Below are 25,925 nucleotides of genomic sequence, written 5' to 3' on the forward strand. Positions count from 1 at the left end.
AAACACTAGATGAGAGGGTGGATATTGATGGATTTCAGATGGCGCAAGGGAAGAAAAAGAAGAATAAGAAACAGAAAAATGCATCACCTGTAATTGTCAGTGTGAAGGCCTTACTTAAAAACAAAAAAGGGAAGAAATGAAAGGCTTTTTCTGGAACATAAGGAGTATTAGGAGAGATGAAAAACAGAGACATATTAGGGAGCTCATTAGTGGGAATAATCTAGATTTTCTGGGGCTCCAGGAAACTATGAAGAATGAATTTTCACAGATTGAGCTAGCTAGATTAGGTGGAGGAGGATCTTTTTCCTGGAAATGGTCCCCCTCTAAGGGACGATCAGGAGGAATCCTAGTTGGGATTAGAGACTCTGTTTTTGATGTCATTGAACAGCAAAATGGGGATTACTTTGTCATATTACTTTTAGCTGATAGAGTAATTGATTCTCGTTGGAATTTGATTGTTGTTTTTGGGGCAGCACACGTGGAGGATAAGGAAAAATTCATCACTGATCTCTCTTGTGTTTGTCAGGCAAGTAATTATCCTATTTTGGTTGGGGGGGGGATTTTAATATCATTAGGAAAGAGACTGAGAAGAATAAAAGTGGGGGTTACAATAGGTGGAGTTTTCTGTTTAATGCAATTATTGAGTAGATTGGGCTGAGAGAAATTGCTCTTAATGGAAGACAATTTACCTGGTCAAATGATCATACTGAACCCACTTATGAAAAATTATATAGGGTGCTAATGAGCAATGATTGGGAAGATATTTTCCCTCTCACTGTTGTTAGTGCTCTGAATAGGATCTTATCTGATCATGCTCCTCTGCTATTAGACTCTGGAGTGTGTCTTAAGAAAGATCCAATGTTTAGATTTGAATCTTGCCGGCTTACTAGGGATGGAATTAAAGATATTATTCAGGGGGTGTGGGGAGCTACCCCAGCACACCTGCCTATTCTGGAGAAGTGGCAATGGATTTTAAGAAATTTGAGGAAGAAGCTTAAAGGCTGGAATAGGAATGTGGATGTCTGGTATAGGAAATTGAAAAAGGAAATTTCAGCTCAGATTAATGGATTGGATTTACTTGCTGAAAGTGGACCATTATCTTATGATCAGAGGGAGCTGAAAAAAGACTTGGATTTACAACTTAATAGATTGATGAAACAAGAAGAGCTTAAATGGCAACAAAGATCCAAGGAGAAAGATCTGGTAGAAGGGGATAATAACACCAAATTTTTTCATGCTAAAGCTAATGGGAGGAGAAGGAAAAACCTTATTCTGTCTTTGGAACAGGATGAAGGGAAAATTAAAGGGGAGGAGCATTTGATGACTTATATCACAGACTTTTATAAGAAGCTGTTTGAACAGTCTTCTAATACCACTATTTCCCTTGAACTGGATAACATTTGCAAACTCAGAGCTGATCAAACAGAAGCTCTGATTGTGCCTTTCACTATGGAGGAACTAAAAGGAGCTGTATTTCAGATGGAGAAGAACAAATCTCCTGGGCCGGATGGTTTCCCAGCTGAATTCTATCAGGAATACTGGGAGATTGTTAAGAATGATCTTTTCTCTCTTTTATATGAGTTCTATTTTGGTCAACTCAAAATTGATAGATTGAATTATGGTATAATTACTTTGGTTCCAAAATGCAAGGAGGCAAAGCAGATTCAGAAATTTAGACCTATTTGCCTGCTGAATGTGAGCTTTAAAATTATCACTAAAGTTCTTATGAATAGACTGGCTGGGTGTGTTCGGGATGTAATATCTGCTACTCAGACTACCTTCCTGAAGGGTAGATACATCATGGAAGGGGTAATGGTGCTGCATGAGGCCCTTAACTTTGTCCACATTCACAAACAGTCTGCTGTCTTGTTCAAGGTGGACTTTGAGAAGGCATACGACAAAATCAAATGGCCTTTTGTCTACCAAATGCTGAAACTCAAAGGCTTTCCTGATTGTTGGTGTGACTGGATGATGAACATCATGACAGGAGGAAAAGTTTGTGTCAGGGTCAATGATAGATTTGGGCCTTACTTTCCTACTTATACTGGTCTTAGACAGGGTGATCCAATGTCACCTTTGCTTTTTGATTTAGCTGCTGATGCTTTAGCTATGATTTTAGATAAGGCAAATAAGTCTGGCTTGATCAAAGGAATTATTCCTGAACTGGTTAATAGGGGCATTAATATTTTGCAATACGCTGACGATACTATTTTTCTGATTCAAGATGATATGGATAGTGCAAAAAATTTGAAGTTTGCTCTGTGTGCTTTTGAACAAATGTCTGGGCTGAAAATCAATTTTCATAAAAGTGATTTATATTGTTTGGGTGAGGCACATGAGAGAGTAGATTTGTTTAGTGCCATTTTCACCTGCAAAATGGGGGAGCTCCCACTCACATACCTTGGGATTCCTGTTGATGCAGTCAGGATCAGAAACAGAGACTGGAAGAGGGTTGAGAATAAGGTTGAGAATAGACTAAGCTGCTGGCAGGGCAAAATTTTGTCGGCTGGAGGGAGAAATGTTCTAATTAATTCTTGATTAAGCAGTATTCCCATGTACATGATGTCTTTTTATGAGATCCCTGTGAGGGTGAGGAAAAGAATTGATTATTATAGAGCGAGAATGATGTGGCAGGAAGATGATAAAGTAAAAAAGTATCACTTGGTAGCTTGGACAAAAGTCTGTAAACTTAAAGAACAGGGGGGTCTGGGGATATTGGATTTGGATATGATGAACAAAGCTCTTCTGGGTAAATGGATATGGAAACTAGTGAATTCTTCTGGTCTGTGGCAAACTGTGCTAAAGGCTAGATATTTGCAGAGTGATTGTGTGGGTTGTGTGAAGCATAGAACTGGTGATTCTATGTTTTGGTCAGGTATTCTTCATATAAAGTAGGATTTCCTTAGTCTGTGCAAGTTTAAGATTGGGAATGGGAAGGGTACTAGATTTTGGGAGGATTGTTGGGTTGGTGACAAACCTCTGAAGTTTCAATTTCCTTCTCTTTATGAGATATGCTTCAGTAAAAAAATCACTGTGCCTAGAGTGGTGACTAATAGAGGAGCAAGTGTTTGTTTCGGAAGAACTTTATGGGGGGGGGGGGGGGGGGTTGTATATTGATTGGCAAAACATTCTGACTTTTTGTGACAGGGGTTCAGCTGTCACAAAAAGATGACAAGTTATGGTGGAGTTTGACTCAGAAAGGAGAGTTTTTGGTAAGCTCCTTCTATAGAAAGTTGATGTGGCAAAGTTCTGACTTTCCATAGAAACTATTATGGAAAATTAAAGTGCCACTAAAGATTAAAATCTTTATTTGGTTAATTGCTCATAACAGCATCTTGACTAAGGATATGCTTAGTCGTAGAGGCTGGAAGGGTGATACAAAGTGTTAGTTTTGTGGGATGGAGGAAACGATCGATCATTTGTTCCTTCACTGCACTCTTGCACGTTTCTTTTGGAATGTTTTGTGATGTGCTTTTAATCTGCCAACCTTACTAAAAACAGTGGATGAACTTTGGAGAATTTGGACCCCTGTTTTTACTGGTAGAGAGTGGGCACAGCTGGGTGGCTCTGGGTTCTATGGAATACAAGGAATGATGCCTGTTTTAGAAATGTTAGACTGACATCTCCTTTTGGAGTTATCAAGAAATTCTGTTATTGGCTTAATATGTGGTCTTTATTGCAGACAAAGGAGGAAAACGGAAATCTTCTCAGGTGGGGAGTAAGACTAGTTGAGGCGGTTGCAAGAGAAGTGTCCGAGGCGGCAAGGGGGTGGAATCCTTTGAGGCGCCGCATTGAGTTGTACTGATGCTCTGCTGCTTTTTGTTATTCTTGCCTGGAAGCGTGAGAACTCAGCAGAATGCTGGAAAAAAATGGTTGCTGACAGGAGATTGCAGTGCTTACTGTGTGGCAGTCCAAGAATGAGGGGAGCGTCGAAGATGAACTGGCGGATGCTTTTCTCGCCCTGTGTTGATCGGGTGGCTGTAATAGGCACAGTAGTTTTTCTGCTTATCATGTGGTTTTCTTTGGTTCTTTTCTATGCCGGGCGGTTATCTGCCAAAAGACACGTGTAGCAAAACTATGTTTCTCTAATGGAAATAGGAGAGGGGACTCTCTTTTTCAAACAAAATAAAAATAAAAATTCCCTGATCCAAAGGAACAAACGAAGCGCAATGCGTCCAATATCCTACCGCAGATGCAGCTGCACGAGCGCGGCGGCATGCAGGGACCATCTCAGTTCCTCTCCACGGCGTCGCGTGCAAACCTCTGTGATTGCACATGCGAACGGGCACGAACACAATGAGTAGAGCAACCACTGTTCGAGCATTCAGTAGCAGTAGCAGTAGTTCCCCTGTACCTGTCGAACAATTGCCGCGAAGGATACGGTTCGCTGGCTGCGGCCCTAGCGTAAATGAGGAAAAACTGCGACGGGAGGGACGATCGGCCTCTCTGTAGCCTGTACAGTGGCCGTAGTTATTGCTCGTCGCAGCAGTGGTTTGGAGCTCTAAATAATGAAATTAACGTCGTTCGTTGAGATTAGCTGCTCTCCCGTTCGATCGATCGATCCTGTCTTTAAGCAAAAGGGGAAAACGGACGGTGTCGCTCGTAGTCATGTTTACTGTACGCGGGTACGTACACGGTACACGGTACAGTTTACACGGGCGGCGTAGCAGGTTTGTTCGGTCGCTAGCTTCGTCGGGCCACCGGGACGAGCAAGCAGAGCACTCCCTGCAATATAAAGGCCGCCCCGCACCGTCCACCGGCCAAGATTCGCGTGAGCTCTGACTGTGTGTGAGTGGCACAAGATCGAGCAATCGAGCGTGGCATACTACGCGAGGGACCGGATGAGCCCCGGCGTCGCGGCAAGGAAGCGCTTCGGCGGCGTCGGGTTCGCGCTCGGCTGCGGCTGCAAGGACCCCAAGGCCGTGGCCGTGGCGGCTGCGGCGGTCTCCGCGTCGTCGCCGTGGTCCGCCACGGAGGCGTCGACGGCGACATCCACGGTGACGTCGCGCAGGGGAAGGTCGACGACGCACCCGTCGGCGTCGGCGTCGGCGTCGACGGGCACGCTCACCGTGCCCTCCGCCTCGTCGTCCTTCCTGTGGGAGGACGCCGAGGCCGACGGAGACGGAGACGAGGTGGACTGCAAGCGGGCGAGCTCGGCGGCGACCACGCCCAGCTTCTCCGGCCTGCTGCGGCAGCTCGGCGAGCTCGAGCAGGGCGTCAAGTCATGCGGACGGAAGAGCAGAAATCACTTCTCGCAGCCGCCCCCTCCTCCTCCGCCGCCCCCGCCCCCGCCGTTACCGTTGCGGCCAGTGTTGCCGCAGCAGCGCCGAGCTCTGCGCAGCGTCGAGGATAAGCCCGACGGCAAAGAAGGCCACGGGAACTTCTCCCCGCCGCCATTGCAGGTTCCGACCCCGCAGCATCGGAGGGCCAAGAGCGTTGACAAAGTCAACAGACAAGAGGGAGACGCGTGCTTGCAGCCACTGCCACGGCCACCTCGCCCTTTACCGCCGCCGCCGCCGCCGGAGGAGAAGGAGAAGGAACTTCAGAACGTGAAGGCCGTCGACAGAGTCAACAACAAAGGTGACGGGAAGCAGCAGTCATCGACGCCACAGCTGCTGCCGAGGCAAAGGAGAGCCAAGAGCTTCGACAGCAGCAGCAGCAACAACGGCTTCAGCGGGGGCGGCGTAGGGCTCGACGGGAGCGTGGCGGTGGTGAAGCAGTCGGAGGACCCGCTGAGCGACTTCCGGCGGTCGATGCTGAACATGATCGTCGAGAACGGGATCGTGACGGGGGACGAGCTCCGGGAGCTCCTCCGCCGCTTCCTCGCGCTCAACGCGCCCCGCCACCACGACGCCATCCTCCGGGCCTTCGCCGAGATCTGGGACGAGGTGTTCGCCGCCGGCGCGGCGGCCGAACCCGCCGCCAGGCCGAAGGTAGCGCAGCCGCCGCGGCAGAGGACTCCGCCTCGCCGCCGGCACCCTCTGCCGGCATGGCGCGTGTAGCCGAGTGACGAAGTAAAAAAAATGGCAATGTAGCCTTGATCGGATTGCTGCTGCTTCCAAGAAATTTGTTCGACCTCACTTGAAACCCAAATCTACGGGCTCGAGCGCCCTTTTCTCTTTTCCTTTTCGGTAACTTAAAAGCGTCCTTTCCGCATGCACTTCTACCTACCTCTCTCCACTTTCTAGCGTTCGTACGGTTCAAATTTTTTCGATTCTTGTCACGCATGCGATGGGGATCATGGGAGCACGTAGTACTATCTGCGAACGCGGATCAAAATCCCGTGGGCGCACAGGCCACGAGAGGTTTCTGGGGGTACGTCAAACCCGTGTCAGCTTGCGCCGCGAAACTGCAAAACGGGCGGAGGCGTTCCGCTTTGGTATCGGGGGGAGAATAATGCGAACCTGAAACGGAGGGCCCGTGCGTGGAGTTAAATGGTGGCGGTGATGGGGTGGGCACTGCAGGGTGCCACGCACGGGAGGGTGGACGGGGACGCGAACCTGCTGATGATAATTTGATGCTGAAACTGCGGCAAGCACGCGCCGGCCATCAATGCCGCAACCTCTCCGGTCGTCCGGCGTTCACCTGACCGTACTACGTCTTAATAACTCGGTCCACCGTAAAGCTTCCGTTTTCGGCTTCTCGGAGGAATTTCAGCTGTTTCATTGTCGTCTGACGAGTATAGCTAGCCAGTGGCCTAGGTGGGCAGTTGTGCATATGTAGTCTGCGGAAACTGCATCGGACACGGGCCTCGATCTGTTCGTCACCCCAAAGCTAGCCAAGCACACAATTCATGGCTGTCTGTGGCCGTCTTATCTGCATGGGGACGGAGAAGTTTTGTAGCTTTGTCACGTGGAAGTGGACGACACGAACGGGAAAAGAACAAGGCTCGTCCAACTGGCAACTGATGTGCTGAGTTACTTCAGATGAATGGACAACGTCGGTCCATTCAGTTTTCGTGCCAGTGCCACCGCAGCTGATGTGCGAGTTACTTCAGAACAGTTGCTTTCGTGCCAACCAGTGCCACAACGGCGGCTAATGAACCAGCTCGACAGCTCGTACAGCCATTTTCCATGTACGAAGGAATGCATGCATCTCCGGTGCAGGCCGGTGAAGACACTGGCTTGTTGGGTCCAATTCAGATGCGATCAATTCCTTCACGGATGCCATGATTAAGTGCGACACGGCTGGTTGGAGTTAAGTGGTCATCATGCCCTCATGGGGAAACAGAAACACAGTCAAATGGAGCGTCCACCATCCTTGTTTCACTGTGTTTCCAGTGCTGCCTATGAGGCTGTGTGCAGTAACGTGCGCTCTGTCAAGTGCTATAATTATCCCTGTCTAAAAAGTTATCTTCTTTGACGCACAACGCATATAACTTAACAGCAATAATGCAGTGCCCAAAGGATGAGCGAACACACCGAAATGCACCAAAGTACAGACACACCAACCAGGAACGACAATAGGCTGTGTCGCATGCCGTAGAACAGACAGCCAATTAGCATTACACGCGGCTGTGGTACCAAATCACGATTCACAGGTGCCAGATTTAGTTAGCAATCAGATGATGCATTACTTCCTACGTGCTGGAGTAGATGATAGGTGTAGCACGCGTGATGATTCTTGTCATTTGTCAATGGTCCAGAGCGGATCTGTACTTGTCCTCATTGAGCAGTGATAGAAAATAGGCTGACTAACATCCATTAACTTGTTTGCGCCGACGATTTAGGCTATCCGAGGCTGAACTCTCACAAGTTCTCAGGCAATTAGTTCAGGAACAGCATTCCAATCAGCTCATTAACGACTGAAAGCCTGGCCACACTTATCATTGGCAACAAACAGAGAGCACTAAATGCTGTTTGTTGAAACTACAACATTTGGGAAGGAACACCGACAGTCAGCACTTGATTCAAAATGTTCCATTTAATATAGAAAACCTTTAAGGAAGCTTCAGTTAGTAGAGAAAACTAGAGCTGGTGAAGCGATTAACTCACACCTTGTCTTGCAAGTAAGCAGAGTAAAAGACACCCAAGGAACCAAAAGACAGTGCTAAGAGAAGGCCAGATGGCACCAGTTTCCGGGTATTGTACAACCTGATACCTGAAAAGCAGGAGGGTTGGCAACATCAGATTCGCATCATGTGAAAACAGACGTACAGGGGGGGTAAGGGGGGGGGGGGTGGAACATACCAAATACACAAGCAAACAGAAAGGCAGATCCAAATCCAACAGCATCGCCTATTGCCTTCGTCTCAGGTGATTGCATCAGATAATACGTCTACAGAAAACAGATAGGTTATGTATGAGTACATGTCAGAAGACATAATGGTCACTTGATCAGAGCATAAATCTCATCATAGTCACGAAAAATAGCTTAGTTAGCCAGTTAGCCATGAGTTCTTTTATTGATAGAAGAAAACGCGAGTCATCAGTCTAACTTCAGTCAGAACAACCACAGAATTAGCATGCATGAGCACTGAGTCCACAGTCTGAACATGGCTCCTTCTAAGTTCTAACATGAAATAGGAGTGTTTTTTTTTTAGAAACACAGTACAAACGAAGACACGAAATAAGAGTTTTTTTTTAACAATGATCTGGCTTTATTGATTCATAAAAGGAAGTACAATAGATCGATACAATCAAAATGAACATAAGCAACGAAGATCCTCGATAAAACTAAAAGAGTAACACCAAACAGGTTTAATGTGGGCAACCAAACAGGGGCCCAGAAATTAGCGGCCTCAAAAATTGCTTAATGACATACAATAGTAGCATTGGTAGGCCTGAGTATTAGGTGAAAGAAACCCAGCAGACAAGCAAGGCAGCACCAGAACGTCTATTCCTTGGCCCAAGCCCAGCCATTAATCTCCCCTAAAAAAATACATCCCCCCTGCCTCTTGCTTTCCCTAATCATCTCTTCCTCTGGTATTCTGTTTTCTGTAGTCTCCATGCTGCCTGCACAACTCCTCCAGAATCAGGGCCATGATTCCGTAATTCCACGTGATTTTGCAGGAATAAATCTATCCAGCTGTCCAATCCTAATTTTCCTCCTATCAAACTGAGATCAATCATCACTTCACCAGTGATTATGCAAAGCACCAGGGCTCTAGATCTCGCATCAAAGCACAGGCATAATTTTTCTGTTCTTGCTGAGCATGAATCATGTGGTGATGTCTGAATCTTCACTTTTGTTCTATTTCTGAATCAGGGAGTCTTTATTTCCTCAACATGTCTTCTAGAATTAGGAAACATGATTCTAGCCATGAAAAGTGTAAGAAAAAGAGTAGTGCTAGCATAGGCTCAAAAGGGTGCTCTTGATATGTTTCTTGTGACACCATCTCAAATTACTTTTGAAAATCAACTCTCAATGCTAATGTTGACGACGGTCATGGTGAGGACTAGGGATGTGCGAGGACTAGACGGATGATGCAGAATTTAAGGTCAGTTTAGCAAGATTGCCTTTACTTTTTTAGAATGAATGTCTAATGTAATTCTTAGTACGGTGAGAAAAACATAGATTGCAGTTACATAAAAATGTATTTTGGTCACCGGGGCCTCAAATTTGCGGGTCTGGCCCTGCACCAGAAGTATCAATGAGCTCATTGATTTGTCAAATGCCAAGTGTACACCTTTCTAAATTCATCAAATTTTATTTTTCTTTCAAACTTAAAATTGTCTCGTTAATTAAGAGTCAGGGACTGGGGAGTCAGCAAGACTTCCAAGTCTAGGCCATGCATGTTAGAGTGTTGGAACAGGGTATCATGAAACTTTGCCATCGAATTGGATTCAACATTCCAATGCCATGCTGTAGTGACACTATAGAAAGAATCAGGAATATAGTTCTGAGAAATTTCTAACTCCAAGACCATTCCTAATTCCACCCCACAATTCAGCAAGCATAACACTCCTAATATTCGTAACACGACCTTGGAATTTTGAGCTTGCAGATTATTTCCACAGGAACTCTTGCTACATTACCCTCATCCAACCAAAGAAACAGATTTGATTTATACTGCATCTCAAATTCTGCAATTGTTTCTCTATTTAATCATTAAACAAAGGTCACCATGAGCTATCAGCACTAAAATGCTAGAAATTCCCGAAATTTGTCAGATAAACATGACAGATATTTTGGTGCGTTCTAGATTATAATGGGTTAGATTTATTACGTACACCTTGAAGCCGTTACAGTTGCAATAAAAAGATACTGTGTTTCAATCACAAGAACTACAGATGTATAGCAAATAAAACTCTACTTTTAGATAGACATATATATTGTGAGAGATGTTTGGCTCATAGCCACCTTGACAAACTTTGTCACAGATGTCTGTGTGTCACAACCATTTATGGCATTTTGTTTGTTTCACTGCAACAGTTTCTTAGCAGCCTGCCCCCACTTGTCGTAGGTTCATATATTTGCAAAACTTCACCAGTTGGCAGGTTGTGACGAGCAATTTGTGGCTGGCACACCTTTTGTGGCTTGCAAAAGTGTGGAAAACCTGGCTATGACCCAAACATGCCTGTAATCGCTAGCAATGTGGTGAAGTTGGCTATTTTCGTTTATTTTCCCAAGTAAGCTTTTTCTGTCCAATACGACAAGAAAAATGACGTGTCTTTCTGGAAGACCTATTTGCAGTTAATATTCTTCAGTTTTTTCTTTAGAATCGCTACCTAGAAACAGTCTGTATTCCTCTTCCCATTATCAGAGAGAAAATCAAAATTCTTCTAGTAATGTTCCATTTAGTAGGATCGGTCATGCCGGTTAGATTTCCTAATCCATCAACATTACGGGCTACTGGCTTATCTACAGTACTAGTGTTGAAAATGAAGTTCACCGTGCCAGGCAAGAGAAAACAAAGTCATCTCATACTTTGCTACCCTCAGATAAACACAGGATTCCAATGCTCTTTTGCGCACCTATACAGTTTCATTCCTTTCCATATTCCACACCGTTCCACTAACGACTTGCAGTCCAAGCTCTTCCAAGTTCCAACCGACGCCAAGCATATTCTGTCTCCAACTTTCTAATAAAACAAGCGATTTGGTTTGAGCATACTTTGGTACAGGTGTCTCGATATTTATACAGTGAGCGTCGCGAATTTCGCCACCGCATTTAATATGTAGTAATCTACAAGCTAGACCCCTCCAGACAAATCAAAAAGAGAAAGTAGACGAAATATATAGAATAGCCGACGTCCACTCACAGCGGCCATGAGCGCGGATCCGGTGAGCCCTCCGAAGATGGAGCCCTTACTCCCCGACCTCGCATCTGCACAGAGAATGTGAGAAATCAACGGTCAGAGAATAAAGCCCCAACCTAGCAGACCAGGGAAGAACAAATCACAATAACAAATTCGCACGGCATCACGTGACTGAACCTACATGCGAGTGCGCCGCCGCCCAGGAGGAGGGCACCGTAGGCGGCGGATGCTGCGGGCGCGAGCTCGGAAACCGCGGCACAGCGCAGGAAGGCGCGGCGGCGGCGGCCAACAAGGCGGGTTGCAAGTTGGGGACGAGGCAGCGAAGGGAGGGAACGGATGGCGGCGGGAAGGTGGAGAGCACTGGGGGAGCTGATGGTGACCACCGTCGACGCCATTTTCTTCGGCGACGGCGCGCGCGACCAGGCAGTCGCTGTCGATGGACTCGGTGAGGAATCAGATGACGTGTTACGGTGTGAGGCCTGGAACTTGCCTGCGGATTCTATCGCTTTCTCCGGACCCTGGACCCTGGGGTCGTAGTCGTAAAGGTTGATGAGGCCTTTTCGCAATTTTGGGGCGAATTTGCAACCAGGTAGTGGGGGGAGGATTTTGTTTTGTTTCTGATCGATGCGATGCACGTTTTAGTCGATGGATTTTGCACGGTCCAAACCTATGAAATTTGGTGATTTGGTCCATGGTCCTGTTTGAGGGGCATTTTACGGGACATGTGTGGAGCAGTACAAGTTTCACGTACATCTGCATTGCAGACATAATTGACTGTCAAGAGCGAGAAAGAGATAGATCGTTATTACTTAGTACTCCTATTTCTGAAACTCTGAAACTTAAAGGTCTGTCTCATCCAGATATGCGGCTAAAGGTCAAAAGGTCGATCTGGGTGTACTTGCGAGATTTTCGGTTGACCTGCATGTGTCAAATGGGCGGATTGAAGACGTATACGCTGATATCAGCAGTGATTCCATGGGCCCATGGCTGGACATGAAGGAGGAAAATGTTATACGGAGGACGGGAGGAGGGAGCACTATTATGTTGTTGCAGGTAGCTTTCATGATACCGTCCGTCAGTGAGTAGGATGATAACGAAAAGTATGATTATTATATTAGCAAAACCAGGTTTAAAGGAGATTTTGTTTGCATCCTACAAAGATAATTGATATCAACCATATATGTTTATGGCATGTACTTAATTTACTCCAAAATTAAATAATATCTGGTCACATTTTTTAACGGCTAGTTTGATCCTATCTATTTCAAGATACGATGTAAATGTTTCAAGTAAGTAGTGCTAAAGATGAACAAATGAATTCTTCAATGGCAAACTCCTTGATTCAGTTTGTGTACACATGGTTCAAGCAACAGACGTTCACAAAAGTCTGGTCGCTCGTGCACAACTTTCATAACTTGGAAAGTTGACCCTACAGATAAGATCGGCAGGGTGTCGCTTGCGTGGCATTTTCTTTGCTTATGCCATTTGGAGTTGTCAATAACTGTATTGTTAAAAAAAAGAGTTGTCAATAACTGAACTACTCTTCCAAAAAGAATAATAGAATAAGTTGTGACATCACATTATGTCACTAGACAAAGAACAAAAGGGCGTAACCCAACCACACCCATATATACGAAGTCCTGTCAAATAATAATACTGATTAGATGGTTAGGGTGGTGGTTGTACGCTCAACTCACCAATGATCAAACTCCAAGATTATTTTTTCAGTGGTAGACGATGTGTCCGTCTATAACAAGCTGTCAGTGACAATTTTGTCAACCTCAATGCAATCTACAACTCTAGTTTTATGGCCAGTTGGTTCGTAAGAAATGTGTAATCCAAAAGGAAACAAAACTTAGGAGATTGTCATATGTTGAAATATATCGGCACTCTTATCCTAAGAAAACTTTTCGGTGAACTGGATATGTGCATTAATTTAATGTGGTATCAGAGTTCAAGGGTCTCAGGTTTAATACAAGGTCTTGGTGGTAAAAAAAATTGTCTTATGAAAATAACACATGGAAGTTTTCGAGAAAATATAATAACCATGGTAAATCAATGTTTCTCTTGTTTTTCTTCTCGTTGAACAGTGATAGCTACAGTGTGTACGCAATTTCTCGATGGAAACTGCACAAATCAATCAACACCACATGATCAATATTGTTAAAATCAAGATTACAGAAAGATCGATTCATACTCAATATAGAAAAATCTCGCAACCTACTGATGAGACACTTGTACTGTATTGTGTCGTGTGAAGCTTTTCAACCTTTCAATTACTCCACCTTATTACAAGTACTGTAATTTACAACAGCAGTGTTCGAGATGCCTTATTGAACAGCTTCCGATGGATTAAACCATATCAAACCAAACCAAGCAAACGAAACAATTGAGGAACCTAATATGTTGGTTACATTCGGCTTACCAACATAGGGCGCCCAATGCAACTTCCGCAAAATGTTAGCCACATGCTGCATTTGCATGTCTACTAGCGGCAACGGTCGCATGTATGATGCACTAGCGGCAACACAGCTTAATTAGGCCATGCCCCCGCATGCAACCATGCGACCGAAAAAAAGAGTTTACGGACGGCACGCGTGCGTGCTGACTTTAGCTGGCAGCGTGGACGAGCGGGGACTGTGGAGACAGCAACCCCATGGGGCTGTTCAGGTACTGCGAAGCCATGGCGCCGTGGCGCGGCAGGCTGAGCCTGAGCTGCCCCTTGGCGGCCCATCTCTGAGCCTTGGCCTTCTGCTGCTGGTGGCGGCGCACGAAGAGCCGGATCCGGTCCAGCGCCACCTCCATGGTCTCGTCGTCCATGTTGGCGTGGCAGACGCGGAACCACCCGGGCTCCCCGCAGTGGAACGACGTCCCCGGCGACACGTTGAGCTTCACCTCGTGTACGATCACCCGCCACAGCTCCAGCTCCGCCTCGGCCGTCGACTTCTTATTCCCCAGCATTCCCCTCAGGTCCATCCACGAGAAAAGCCCCGCGTTGCTGCGCAGGCACCCGATGCCGACCTCCCGCAGCCCCTCCGTGAACCGCTCGTGCCGCGCCGCGAGCCGGGACGCGCTCTCCCGCAGGAACCGCGCCATGAACGGCTCGTCCGAGAGCATCCTGGCCAGGAAGTGCTGCGTCTGCGACGACACGAGGCCGAAGCTGGACATCTTGCGTGCGCAGTCCACTACGGCGTCGTTGTACGAGTAGACGATGCCGACGCGGAAGCCCGGGAGGCCGAAGTCCTTGGAGAGGCTGTAGGCGATGTGGACCAGGTCCCTGTCGCAACCGGGCGCGTCGTGCTCCATCACCTCCGCGATGCTCACGTACTCCGGCTTGTTGGCGAACACGGACCCCGCGTAGATCTCGTCGCAGATCAGGTGGATCCGGTGCTCCGTCGCGAAGCTGGCGAGCATGACCAGCGTGGCGCGGTCCGTCAGCGTGCCCAGAGGGTTTGAAGGGTTGGTTATGAGGATCCCCTTGACGCGGATGCCTTTGCTCTGCGCGCTCTCGTACGCCGATGCCAGCGCCTCCTTGGTCAGCCTGAAGTCGTTGGAGCTGTGGCATTCGATCGGCAGCAGCTTGATTCCTGACCTCCAGCAACAGTCCCGGTCGAATCTGTGGTCACGAAAGAAAGCACGTCAGAGCCTGGAGAAACAACTCTGCTTGCGTGCATGTGCATGTTTATGCTTACGTTGCATCATGGATCTACTAGTCAATTAATTGACCGTGCATGGGGTCAAAGAAGTTAACATGCATTGCAAAGTCTTCATGGACTAGACCGGCCGGTGCGAACATCGTGTGGTTGTGCGTCGAGCTGCGTGACTAGATTGCGTGATTCAACTCTCTTTTTTTTAACTGGTTGCGCGATTCAACTTGAAGACAAACCATGATTAGATACCTAAATACCTTAATTAGATGGATTTGATCACGCAAACTGAAAAAGGTGCTGCTAGTACTTTTTCGTCCGAAAGGTCAGATTTTTCTGCTAGTTGACCCTCGAATAGTTTTATGGACCCGTTTCCCTGACACTGTCAACCTTTTGACCCGATATTCAGAGTCTCGGGATGACTTTCTACGTATGCGTGCATGCGAGGTTAGGCCAAATTTAACTGCTGCCGGGTTGACGAAGCATACCCTGGGTAGTATGGCGTGGGCACGAGGAAGGCCTCGCCGGGGTTGGCGAGGCAGAAGGCGAGCGTCTCTTGCGCGCCGGTGGCGCCGCCGGCCATCACGATCCGGTCAGGGTCAAACGTGGCCTTCCACCCCCTCACCTGCCCCATAAACTGGGCCATTGCCTGCAAACATCACAGTATTTGGTCAGCAATGATCATTCGGGGACGCTGCTCCGTCGCTTTCGCAGTCGCAAACGGGTATCTTGTCAATTTGTCATTGATCCGGTGTTGATTTTACCCGATTAAAGAAACCGAGTAAAGGTTCTGCTCCACTCTGCAGTGTTGCATAGTGGTGGTAGTGGTAACCGGTAGGCTAATGAAGCTCACCTGTCTGAACTCCGGGAGGCCATGGTAGTCCTGGAAATTGGCTATCCTCCTGAACTGCGAGACGCCCTCCGCCGTGCAAATGGACGCCTCCGGGTGTGCCTTGCTCCATTCCTCGATCAGGTCCAGCGAAAGCTGTCGAATTTACGACATCGATGAGCTTCTGATGGATAAGGATGCTTAATACTAGCTGGGAAACCAAAATTAATGTGCTGTGGCATACGTACTTGGTTCTCGGCGAGGCCCATCTGGATGACACCCCCGCGGTTGTTGCGCAGGTCGAACGGATTCTTGTCGTAGGCCTTCCAGCCCTCGAAGTAGGACGAGTTCTCGCCGTGGCCATCGCCGGCGGCAATCCTCGAGAGAAGCTCGGTTTTGCTACCCATTTGTTCCCGGGTTTCCAAGGATCTCACAAGCCCGGTAGCTAAGCTAGAATTAATGCCGCAAGCAGAGCAGGGTAGCTATAGGTAGCAGAAGCTGAGCGGAAACAAAGACAGAGATAGATGGAGAGACGAAGGATGATGCGGTGCAGTGATCTGGCTGATTAAATTGCTCGAGCTGGCTAGCTAAGGAGAGGTGACCAAGTAAGCTGCGCGAGGATGCCTATTTATAGATTTGGCAGCCGAGCTGCTGCTACCTGGCGGGTCAATGGGGAGATTTTTTGGCATATGTGCGTCGAAACTTCCATGAAAGAGAGTGTGCGGCCAAGGTGGAGGAAGACGCAGCTGGACGAGACGCTGACATTTCAGGCTCCCCGCTCCACCCGGCAGGAAAAAATAAATCCTATGCGACTTTTTTCTGGTAATCAATTAAGTGGTTGGGTATAACTAATTCGGACGAATATAATGCGATCCGAGGCGTGAAGCGACTTGAAGTATGATGACGTTTTGGTCGTAAATTTAAAGCTCGGCCACGGTAACGGGCTATCGGTGAGCCCACGTGGGGCTCGGAGAAAAAACCCCTTTGAATTGCCTATGCGATTCGATGCGCAGGTCGGCCCGGGAGTTCACGGTCACCGGAACGGGGCGATGGCTGCTACAGGCACGTATGACCCTTGGTCCAAGCGGCAACTAGCCGGCGGTCGACATTTTTATTAACGTGGATCGATCTGGGTTGAGTTGAACCGCCGGCGGCAACGGCATGCAGCCGCGCCACGAGAAAATATGTACGGGAAGCCAGGAAGGTGCTCGACTGCTGCGGGGGTAAAATTTTGCCGTGGAATTTAGGACTGAATTTCGCCTGTCAGCTTGTGTTCAGATAAACTAAACCCCGGTGGTCGGACACCAACCTATCAACCGAATATGCACGGGAGGCATGCACAGCGCAGAGCGTTTTGGTCGTGTGGCAGTGTGCGTAGATTTGTTGTTCCTGGCGTAATCAGAGGGAACAAGGCAGCGGAGCATATGCATGCTGGCTGTCCTCTATCTCCTGTCATATAGCTATCCTGAACCTGCTTTGTTTTGTCAGTTTCATGCAATGGAACCGGGGACGAAAACCTTCGTTATTAAAAAACGGAAGGGCAGCAAACTGTTATTTTCAAACGATGGAAAGGAAAGAAAATTCTAGTTGACATGGAAGTCATGAAAGTGGATTCTTCGTTCAGAGGTGAGCAGTCAATTTGCTAGCACAGCACGGTTTTCCTTCCTAGGAGTTGTGCTTCGTGGTGGCCACAACAATTTGCAGCCAATTTGGCCTCTACGGTGACCATATCCTTGCGCTCGAAGGGAGGAAAAATGTGCTAAAACATTGCCCTCGTGCATAATAGTGAGGCATGCTTTGTTTGAGACCCTACAAAAGTGAGGCCAACTAAATGTGATCGCCAAGAAGTTGAGACATGATCCACATGGGTAACGTGTATAGGAGATCCTCGCAAAAGAAAAAGAAAAAAAACATGTATAGAAGATAATTTCATATACACAACCATGATCGTATCCAAATATAACACTAAACACCCATTTCCAATTATGCTCGTAGTAAACAAACCCTGAGTTTCAAATAAACTACTCAAACTTCACCTCTCTCTCTTTGCGAAAGATAATTTCACCTCTTCGAAATGTGCCATTACCGCTACCTCAAAGTTGCTGAAAGACTATCCTGTCCTAGTGTTGATTTTTTTTTTTTGAGAAACACAGTACAAACACAGACGCTCACAACATGCACGTACACTCACCCCTATGAACGCACATCCTATCCCTATGAGCACCTCCGAAAAACTGAGCCGGCAGATCTTGAGAGATTGATGAAGTCACCGCAGCCACCTCGCTATTGACGGGTATGTCACCTACCACTAAAAAAATAGCGCCGCTTAAATTCTGAAATAATGCATAGAAATGTCATATTTGACACTAGTATCTGTGTGGATTAGACCAAGGCAGCCCGCCCGAAAAATCCCAAGCCGGCCCAGCCCAAAGCCCGAAAAATGGTTGTTATGTATTAAAATAATCATTTTTAGGATAAAATAATTTTTTATATCTATTTTTCAGAAAAAATGTTTCTGTCCATTTCAGGCATTCAGGTCGGGCTTCCACTAAAATATGAGGCTCGAGCCCAATTGGGTCGGGTCTGCCCATGCCCAGGTCTAATGTGGATTCAATCTTGCCTGCACCTATTCCTCTACATATTGTTAGATAATGTAACATTGATTAGGGGGGTTGCTGTCCTGAGCTCTGTGCGTGGCAAAAAGCGATGCCTAGGAAGCTCCCTCGAGATTTGATTATTGTGCTTGACAGGCATACTTGCTAGGCCCGAGAAATACTACTTCACTATTATTAATGTGTGCTCAACAAACTCCCAGTAGGTTCAGCCATGCTCCCAGGCAACTAAGCATCAGGCCACAAACCAAACAAGCTCTTAATCCGGACCATACAACTCAAAATCAACGATAGCAGCCATAAGCAGATCCATTTGTGAGGCTTATAGGAGTAACTAACATCGTTGATTTTGAGATGAATGGTCTGGACTGAGCAATGCTTCCACACACACATAGGTGATTACTAAAAAAAAGATATTCCCTCCGTTTCATAATTCTTGTCGAAATATTAAATGTATCTATACATTTTTTAGGAATAGATACATTCATTTTTGGTAAATTTGGGACAATAACTATGAAATGGAAGGAGTATTGTATTGGAGTTTTTCAAAAAGAAAAGAAAGACGTATTTAGGGCGTCATATATCTGGCCACGTGTCCAGTGTCCTGTGAGTATATATGACTCTACCCCGAAACACATCGTACATGCTTGCATGAGTCCGTTTGAAAGGTCCACTGGCTATGCCTACATATCGGTCCCAAGATCAGTATAACGTACACACGTATCCCATTGTTTATTCGGCCGGTTGATGAGTAGTACTGTAGATCATGTTATGGTTTCGCTCGTTACAGGAGCTTGACCAAACATCTCAGGACACGAGCTGACGACAGCCATGTAAAACACAAAGAAATGTCGACCCTGTCAGTCTGTCACGCACCGACAAGAGCTACAGTACACCGGCCAGAATTGAAGATCGCACCGTACCGTCCCGTACGCGAGCACATATCGATTTCAGCTGGCATTCTGATCCCTCTCTTCGACCCCCTCCAGCAATGCATTGCGCGTCCATGCCGCGCACCGTCACACCGTTGTCCCCGGGGTTTACATAATAATCTATTGACGCGGCAGCGATTCCATCACAGCTAGCGCTCTCGATCCGTTGCTTTCGTGCGTGGGGGCAGGCAATGACGGGCGCCCCGAAACCACCACCAAAAAGCGTGAGATCACGGCCACCAGGCGGAACCGCGGAAGCTTATCTCGCCACGCAAACTTTAGCGCGGGCACAGCTGGTGCTGACATACGTACGTGCCGTGTGAAACCCTGAACCCGGAGGAGACACGGCCAGCCCGGCCGTTCGTGCCAAGTTACACAGTCCGGGAGACACACAATTCTGTAGCACTCCTACCTCTGAGAAGAGTCAGGTCGGTCATCCAAGGAGAATAGGAGAGCCTTAAATGACAGGCCAGAGGACACCCGCGTGGTAGCTAGCTAGCTTGCTCGTGCGTCAAGATTCCAGAGCCGGTTGGTTTTTCTTTCTCGTACAATGTGTGAACCGTGAGACCGAACTGTAACAAGAGGACCCATCGTCGTTGATTTGACGCCGGGCGTGCATGTCTGCTCACTCAAGTCAAGCGATGGTGCTGTTGCTGTTTGTACGTATGCGCACAGGTATACAGTACTGCGGACTTTTGTGGACGTACGGTGAGGAACCTGAGTATCGAGGTGTAGCTAGCTACGTGTGGTCGACGAACTGGCTTAATATGGACACATGCAGGGCCAGGGACATGACTTCCTTTGATTCCTAATTGATGCAGACCGAGCCAGCGTGTGCGGCATGCATGCACATGTACAGTAGTATTTCGTAGACCTGACCATATGTATATATGCATCCGTTGTCCAAGAAATTCCCGTTCTGCACATCGCGTACAGTCGGTCGCTGTGTTTGTTAGTTTGTGTATGGTCAAACTCCGTGCCCACGAGCTCGTACACGTGCCGTCAATATTTGTGGACCTGTTCGACCGCTGAACACCCAAAGGTTTAGCTCAACAAGATCGAGCTAGCTAACGTACGTGACAAAGAAGCTAAGTAAAGTAGGTACGTGGCAATTGGCAAAGCCAATGGTACAGGCAGACAAACTGCGCGCATACACATGCAAATATGCCAAGACTAGCTCGGGACTTCATCGTGATCGATCTGGAAGGCTGGAATATATATACGCATGCATTAGAGTGCTTTGACAAGGCAACAACGGTGCATATTGACCAGGCACAGCAAACCGTACGTTCAGGTGTGCATCACTGCGTGCTCACATGCATGGGCGGAAACCATGGGTCTAGTCGTACGTCTAAAGTAACCACGGTCCTCCAGTTGCTTCCAGGAATCGCAGCGGGAAGGTGAAAAGGAACACCATTTTGTGCCTTTTGGTCTACAAGCGGATGGCACCATGCAGGAGTTAGACGACTCGTTGGTTTGACGAGGCATCGCATCATCCATCCGGCGACCCGGTCTTGCGAACCCGTTGCCTGTGGAGGCATCTATGCATCACCATGTGTCCGTGCCCGAGCCAGAAATCCATCAAACTCCAGGCCATCACGAAAATTACCAAGCTAAGACCCAGGCCAAATCTTCAAATCACTAGAATTAACAAAGGAAAAACATTCGACGCCCCAGGCCGCAGCCTGGACTGCCTGGGGCGTGTCTCCGCCTCTGTGTCCGTGTATGAGAAAAATGCATCAGTGATGTAGTTGGCAAATTCTTTTATTTCACCTTCCCAGTTCCTATTAAAAAGAGGTTGATCAATATTTTATCAATATTGCACATCACTTCCCAAAATGTAAAGTGCACCTAGGTCTTTAAACTTTTTCTACGATCTGACCTAGGTCGTGTAACTTCTAAAATTGTCCTCTATGTTCTATGTTCTAGAGTGAGGTTAGTGACATCTGGTTTGGACCTTTCACGTGTCACTAGCGGGGACGGGGCTACCGTATTCCTCTGGTGTCACTTGCACGGATGCAAAACGGATTCCCACATATAAATCCTGCTACTAATTCAGATTCCAAATATTAAACTCAAGCCGTGACTCAAAATTTGACCAGAAAATTTAGAGCCCCTCACCATTACAAATATATATATATATATATAGTGTCATGTTTTTTCAATGACGTTCCCGGCATCAGTGAAAGTTTAGCACGGCTAAGCATGGCTTCGCCTATGATCACCAGTTACACTCTTAGAACCTCGCATGTACCTTGGCCCCACAGCCACTCTGCACTACATTGACCATTTTGCAATGTGGCCTTCCTTGGCTTGTTGTGTACCACTCTCGTTGTCGTAATTAAGTCGTCGCCGGAACAGAGGAAGATGAAACAACATGAATGAAAAAGCAAATCCAATGGTTCAAAATGAGCGAATGATCATCGAGGGGTAGTTAGCAAATTCCGAAAGTCAAACCATTTGTATTGACAATGAAGGTCTGATCAAGTAAGCATTCCAGTCACCACATGAACACGATTTGATCAGGGATCCCGGATTTGAAAACTTGTCCGTGCACATACAGCTCCTCTTTTGGCCGGTTTCGACTTAATTAGTAAGCTACGCCTGGACAGTCGGGTTTTTCGTTTCTTTTTAGGGAACTAGAAAATGACACGCTGACATGTGCACAGAAATCAATCCAAGTCCAATTACATCGCTTACCGTGACGTTCCTATTCAATTTTTTTTTTGAGAAAAGGCAATTAAATATGACACTACATATAACCACAGCTGTTAGCATGTCCAAATCATATCCCACTAGCTCGATCAATACGCAGAGACGCATGCTAAGCCATTAGCTGCAGGCAGCTAGCATGTGTCCATGCTACTTTCTGAGAAGCCGACATCAAGGCGGCCTGAGTGATCCACCGGCAAGGCGGCAAATGGCATGTACCAACACCAATTTATGGTTCCTACCTGAACAAAGCCATGTTGTAATTTTCGTTTGGTCCTGCACTGCATATTCGCACATGCATGCACGGCAGCTGGTATTGCATCATGTTTGGAACATGCTTAATTAACCGAGTTATTGGCAACTCGAATCGGCCTTTTCTTGTGCTGGGGCCTGGGAGGACTAAAGGAAGAACACAAACAAGGTCTGTCTCAAAGGGTTCTTTTTTAGTATAAATGACCCATTTTAGAATCGGAAAATTAATCAAAAGTAACTTCAGTGCAAAACATTAATCAAAATTCAAATCTGATATTTTTTTCTCGTTTTCAGTCTCCACAACGCTAAACATATGGCCAGGCTAGCGTTACCTTTGATTTTTTTTTTCTTCCAACAATTTCAAGAGGGGACGGCATTTTAGAATTTGGAGTGGGCTTGATGGGACTGGCACCAAAGGGAAAGGTGCTAACCTAGTGCTCAGGAACTTGCTGCTCCCTCTGATCCATATTAGTTGTCTCAAATTTGCATAAATATTGATGTATCTATGTTTAAAAATCGTTTAGATACATATAATATTTCGACGAGTAATATGGGTCGGAGGAAGTAAGGTTTTTTGTTGTAAGGCCAAACTATATGGTAGTGACCTAGCTATACATAAAGATTAAATTTCATAAAACCATATCTTTTGTGTCAACCTTTTCACAGGAGCACACTTATGACTAAATCTCAAGGAACCACAACTTTTGGTACCTTCTTAGAAAATCATAATTTGGCCGACCAAGCAATTTGACATGATTTCTGACAGATATGGCCCACTGTCAAGTGCCACATGTGACGTGTCAGCCCTAACTTGTTTCATTTGTCCCGTAAACTTTCGACCCGTCACGCTAAATTCAAAGCCTACGTGGCAAATGAAACAGGTCAAGGTTGACATGTGGCAACTGACAGTGGGCCACATTTATTAGAAATTGTGTCGATAGGCTTAATTTGACAGAGTAGGGTTTTTTGAGAAGATCTGTCTCAAAAATTGTGATTCCTTGAGACAAATAATCATAATTGTTGTTCTCTGATAAGCTCGCTGCAAAAAAATGTGGTTTTCAGATTAATTTGTTTAGAGTTTTGTAATATGATCATTTCTATCTGAATTTTTAGAAAAAGAGTAGAGTCTGTTTCTATAGATTCTTACTCCGTCCAATACCTCGCCACGTTTGCCCGAACAGAGGCGAGACGCATAAGCGATGGTCCACTTCACAATTCTCGGATTTACATGTGTGGGAAATCCATGAACCCTTTCCTTTTCGATTTAAAAAAAATCAGTGATCTGATTTGCAAGTATTTTGGAGACGCTAAAATTGGCGCCAGATATTAGGGACACACTTTCGTTTTTCGTTGTTACTGACCTCTGTATTGCAGTAAATCGTGTCGTCTCATCATTGTATTGTCCTGAAGATTATTCTTTCCGCTTCAAGAGTCAAGGCGCACAATTTCGTTGTTCCTGACCTCTATATTGCAGTAATCGTGGCGTCTCTTCACTGAATTGTCCTGAAGATTATTCTTTCCGCTTCAAGATTCAAGGTGATCTACTAATGTTCAGGAAATTAACCGCCTACGAATTAGCACATGTTTCTGAACGATTCAATCTTTTGGTCGAACACTGGAACTGCTATCTGATGAGTTAAGTTTGGTCCTGCACTTCCTTTTCGGTGCTGATTCGTTGGTGTCAAACCGTTGAATGCAGTTTTACTTATTATGCAGTTTTGTTTTTCCCGCTCTTAAAACGACTAGTTGAAACACTTGGTGGAGTAATTGTCCACATCTCGATCCACACACCACACTATTGTAAGTCTGGAACCACATAACAGAGTCTGAGGAAACAATCCATTTCATCTCCGATTAATCCCAACCTCATACAGCTTCCAGTACTCCAGTACCTTTGGTAGATGCCAAAGCCAAACAAGTGGCTTTGCCACTCCTCTGTCCCTACCTAGCTCAGCTTGTTGGCCCGGCCGGAGCTCCGGCGAAAGAAATGGCCTTGCTGCAGCCCGCTTCTACTGCTCCCTTCCCCACCGGCCATCGCCGGACAACCGGAATTCTCGTTCGCCGGCCATCATTCTACTCCCACTCTCACTCGTCGCGCCGTTCCCGACTGCACGCGCACAAGCCCGGCTCCACGGGCCGTCGGGGCACGGAGACACCCTCCGGCTCGGAGTCGGAGAACGTCGTCCTCAAGGCCGCGTGGTACGGCTCCGAGGTCCTCGGCATCGCCGCGTCCTTCTTCCGCCCGCCGCGGCCTGCAGAGGAGGACGCCGGAGATGATGTTGCTGACAGCGGCGCGTCGGAGCGCGGGACGTCCATGGGCCCCGCGCAGGTCGCCCAGGCCATCAAGGATGACTTCGCGCGGTCATACTTCGTTACAGGTCCGCAATCCAGCAACGCCGGGACGTGATTCGAACAGTTTCATTGATCATCCAGGCCTAAGAGTTCACACGTTTGTGTTTGGTTCTCTGTTGGTTATTGCAGGGAATCTGACACTCCGGGCGTACGAGGAGGACTGCGAGTTCGCCGACCCGGCGGGTTCGTTCAGAGGCCTGGGGCGCTTCAAGAGGAACTGCACGAATTTCGGGTCCCTGCTGGAGAAGTCCGACATGAAGCTCACTAAATGGGAGGATCTCCAGGTGCGATTACTACATTTCGCGTGCTCATCGATTGAGCAGCAGCCAGCAAAACTGCACCTCGTCGTGTTAATTCCTTTGCCGCTGCTTGGTTTCAGGACAAATCGGTCGGGCACTGGCGTTTCAGCTGCGTCATGTCGTTCCCGTGGAGGCCCGTTCTCTCCGGTAAGTCCATGTCCCCTTTTTATTGTATGTGCAGATCCACAACCATTCCGGAATGCCTTTTAATTTCGCCGATCTGATCCCTGCCTGTAATTTCAGCAACGGGGTACACGGAGTACTTCTTCGATGCTGAATCAGGGAAGGTGTGCAGGTACTCACTCCGTCACTCGGTCGTTCCATTCCATGAGCTTGTGTGTAGGAGATCCCGGTATGTTTGTGCGTGTGGTGATTGACAGATTATCATCCAGGCACGTCGAGCACTGGAACGTCCCCAAGATGGCACTACTGCGGCAGATTTTCAGGCCGAGCAGATGGGTGTGGGAGAAACGCTAAAACGGTGGCGAAGATCGGCCCAAGCTAAGTAGAGTTGTACAGTATGGATCATTTTCCTGCTACATGCTCTGGCTAGGGAGGATTGTAGCCTTTGGAGGGGCGTGGCAAGTTTGTAGCTCGCTTGGCATCGTTTAATTGTTAGAGTGCCCTAAGATAAGAAAAGGCATCACCAGCAATCCGTGTACAGTAGTTCAAATAGCAATCCGTGAACCCAGTAACGGATATTTGAACCGAGCATATGCACGATGATCTGGGCTTTCGAAATCACATCGACGGCAAGTATTTTATCCAGGCTTTTTTTAGGGAAGTATTTTATCCTTGTTCCTTCATGTCCGTTTTGGAAACTTTTTATTTCTCAGAAACTCCTGGAAAACACCGATTGAATTGATCTCTCTCTCCTTCATACCCGTTCTGGAAGCTTTTTATTTCTCTCCTTATAAACGGGCCCGGCCCATATGTGATAGTCTGGGCCTTTTAGGGTTTCTTCTCCGCACGCCTTTATTAAGAGAGATCAGCCGAGGGCAGGAGGGAATAGAACTGGCGGCGCCCCCGCCCGCCTACTGCAACAGCGGCCGTCTCTCATCGACTTCCAGTTACTCTACTAGATTCGTTC

General features: G+C 47.1%; 4 protein-coding genes across 4 annotated transcripts; 2 read left to right on the forward strand and 2 right to left on the reverse strand.

Annotated features, from left to right (window-relative positions):
* The first annotated feature begins 4,656 nt into the window (after nucleotides 1–4,656).
* On the forward strand, nucleotides 4,657–6,135 carry LOC100836104 (putative bifunctional UDP-N-acetylglucosamine transferase and deubiquitinase ALG13). The gene has a single exon (XM_003580321.4). It carries the CDS (start codon nucleotides 4,842–4,844, stop codon nucleotides 6,000–6,002), a length of 1,161 nt encoding a protein of 386 aa, XP_003580369.1. The 5' UTR covers nucleotides 4,657–4,841; the 3' UTR covers nucleotides 6,003–6,135.
* A 1,589-nt stretch (nucleotides 6,136–7,724) lies between these two features.
* LOC100843027 (protein FATTY ACID EXPORT 4, chloroplastic) lies at nucleotides 7,725–11,769 on the reverse strand. Its single transcript, XM_003581510.4, has 4 exons — nucleotides 11,382–11,769; nucleotides 11,204–11,268; nucleotides 8,190–8,277; nucleotides 7,725–8,100 (listed from the first exon to the last, which is right to left on the reverse strand). The coding sequence occupies exons 1-4, from the start codon at nucleotides 11,593–11,595 to the stop codon at nucleotides 7,991–7,993; spliced, it is 477 nt and encodes a 158-aa protein (XP_003581558.1). The 5' UTR covers nucleotides 11,596–11,769; the 3' UTR covers nucleotides 7,725–7,990.
* A 1,628-nt stretch (nucleotides 11,770–13,397) lies between these two features.
* LOC100836412 (1-aminocyclopropane-1-carboxylate synthase) lies at nucleotides 13,398–16,368 on the reverse strand. The gene is made up of 4 exons (XM_003580322.4): nucleotides 15,925–16,368; nucleotides 15,701–15,832; nucleotides 15,336–15,496; nucleotides 13,398–14,816 (listed from the first exon to the last, which is right to left on the reverse strand). Exons 1-4 carry the CDS (start codon nucleotides 16,081–16,083, stop codon nucleotides 13,811–13,813), a joined length of 1,458 nt encoding a protein of 485 aa, XP_003580370.1. The 5' UTR covers nucleotides 16,084–16,368; the 3' UTR covers nucleotides 13,398–13,810.
* A 7,665-nt stretch (nucleotides 16,369–24,033) lies between these two features.
* Nucleotides 24,034–25,627, forward strand: LOC100843329. The gene is made up of 5 exons (XM_003581511.4): nucleotides 24,034–24,562; nucleotides 24,666–24,820; nucleotides 24,916–24,982; nucleotides 25,079–25,130; nucleotides 25,228–25,627. Exons 1-5 carry the CDS (start codon nucleotides 24,172–24,174, stop codon nucleotides 25,310–25,312), a joined length of 750 nt encoding a protein of 249 aa, XP_003581559.1. The 5' UTR covers nucleotides 24,034–24,171; the 3' UTR covers nucleotides 25,313–25,627.
* Nucleotides 25,628–25,925: the final 298 nt, after the last annotated feature.

This window comes from Brachypodium distachyon, chromosome 5 (assembly GCF_000005505.3).
Source record: "Brachypodium distachyon strain Bd21 chromosome 5, Brachypodium_distachyon_v3.0, whole genome shotgun sequence".
Classification (NCBI taxonomy): Eukaryota; Viridiplantae; Streptophyta; class Magnoliopsida; order Poales; family Poaceae; genus Brachypodium; species Brachypodium distachyon.

Coding starts and splice junctions, on each gene's coding strand:
- LOC100843329 (XM_003581511.4), top strand. CDS start 24,172: ATGGCCTTGCTGCAGCCCGCTTCTACTGCTCCCTTCCCCACCGGCCAT. Junction 24,563..24,665: donor GCGGTCATACTTCGTTACAG/GTCCGCAATCCA, acceptor TGGTTATTGCAG/GGAATCTGACACTCCGGGCG. Junction 24,821..24,915: donor CTAAATGGGAGGATCTCCAG/GTGCGATTACTA, acceptor GCTTGGTTTCAG/GACAAATCGGTCGGGCACTG.
- LOC100836412 (XM_003580322.4), bottom strand. CDS start 16,083: ATGGGTAGCAAAACCGAGCTTCTCTCGAGGATTGCCGCCGGCGATGGC. Junction 15,833..15,924: donor TGGGCCTCGCCGAGAACCAA/GTACGTATGCCA, acceptor TAAATTCGACAG/CTTTCGCTGGACCTGATCGA. Junction 15,497..15,700: donor GCCTCCCGGAGTTCAGACAG/GTGAGCTTCATT, acceptor TGATGTTTGCAG/GCAATGGCCCAGTTTATGGG.
- LOC100836104 (XM_003580321.4), top strand. CDS start 4,842: ATGAGCCCCGGCGTCGCGGCAAGGAAGCGCTTCGGCGGCGTCGGGTTC.
- LOC100843027 (XM_003581510.4), bottom strand. CDS start 11,595: ATGGCGTCGACGGTGGTCACCATCAGCTCCCCCAGTGCTCTCCACCTT. Junction 8,278..11,203: donor GATCCGCGCTCATGGCCGCT/GTGAGTGGACGT, acceptor TGTTTTCTGTAG/ACGTATTATCTGATGCAATC. Junction 8,101..8,189: donor TCTGTTTGCTTGTGTATTTG/GTATGTTCCACC, acceptor CCTGCTTTTCAG/GTATCAGGTTGTACAATACC.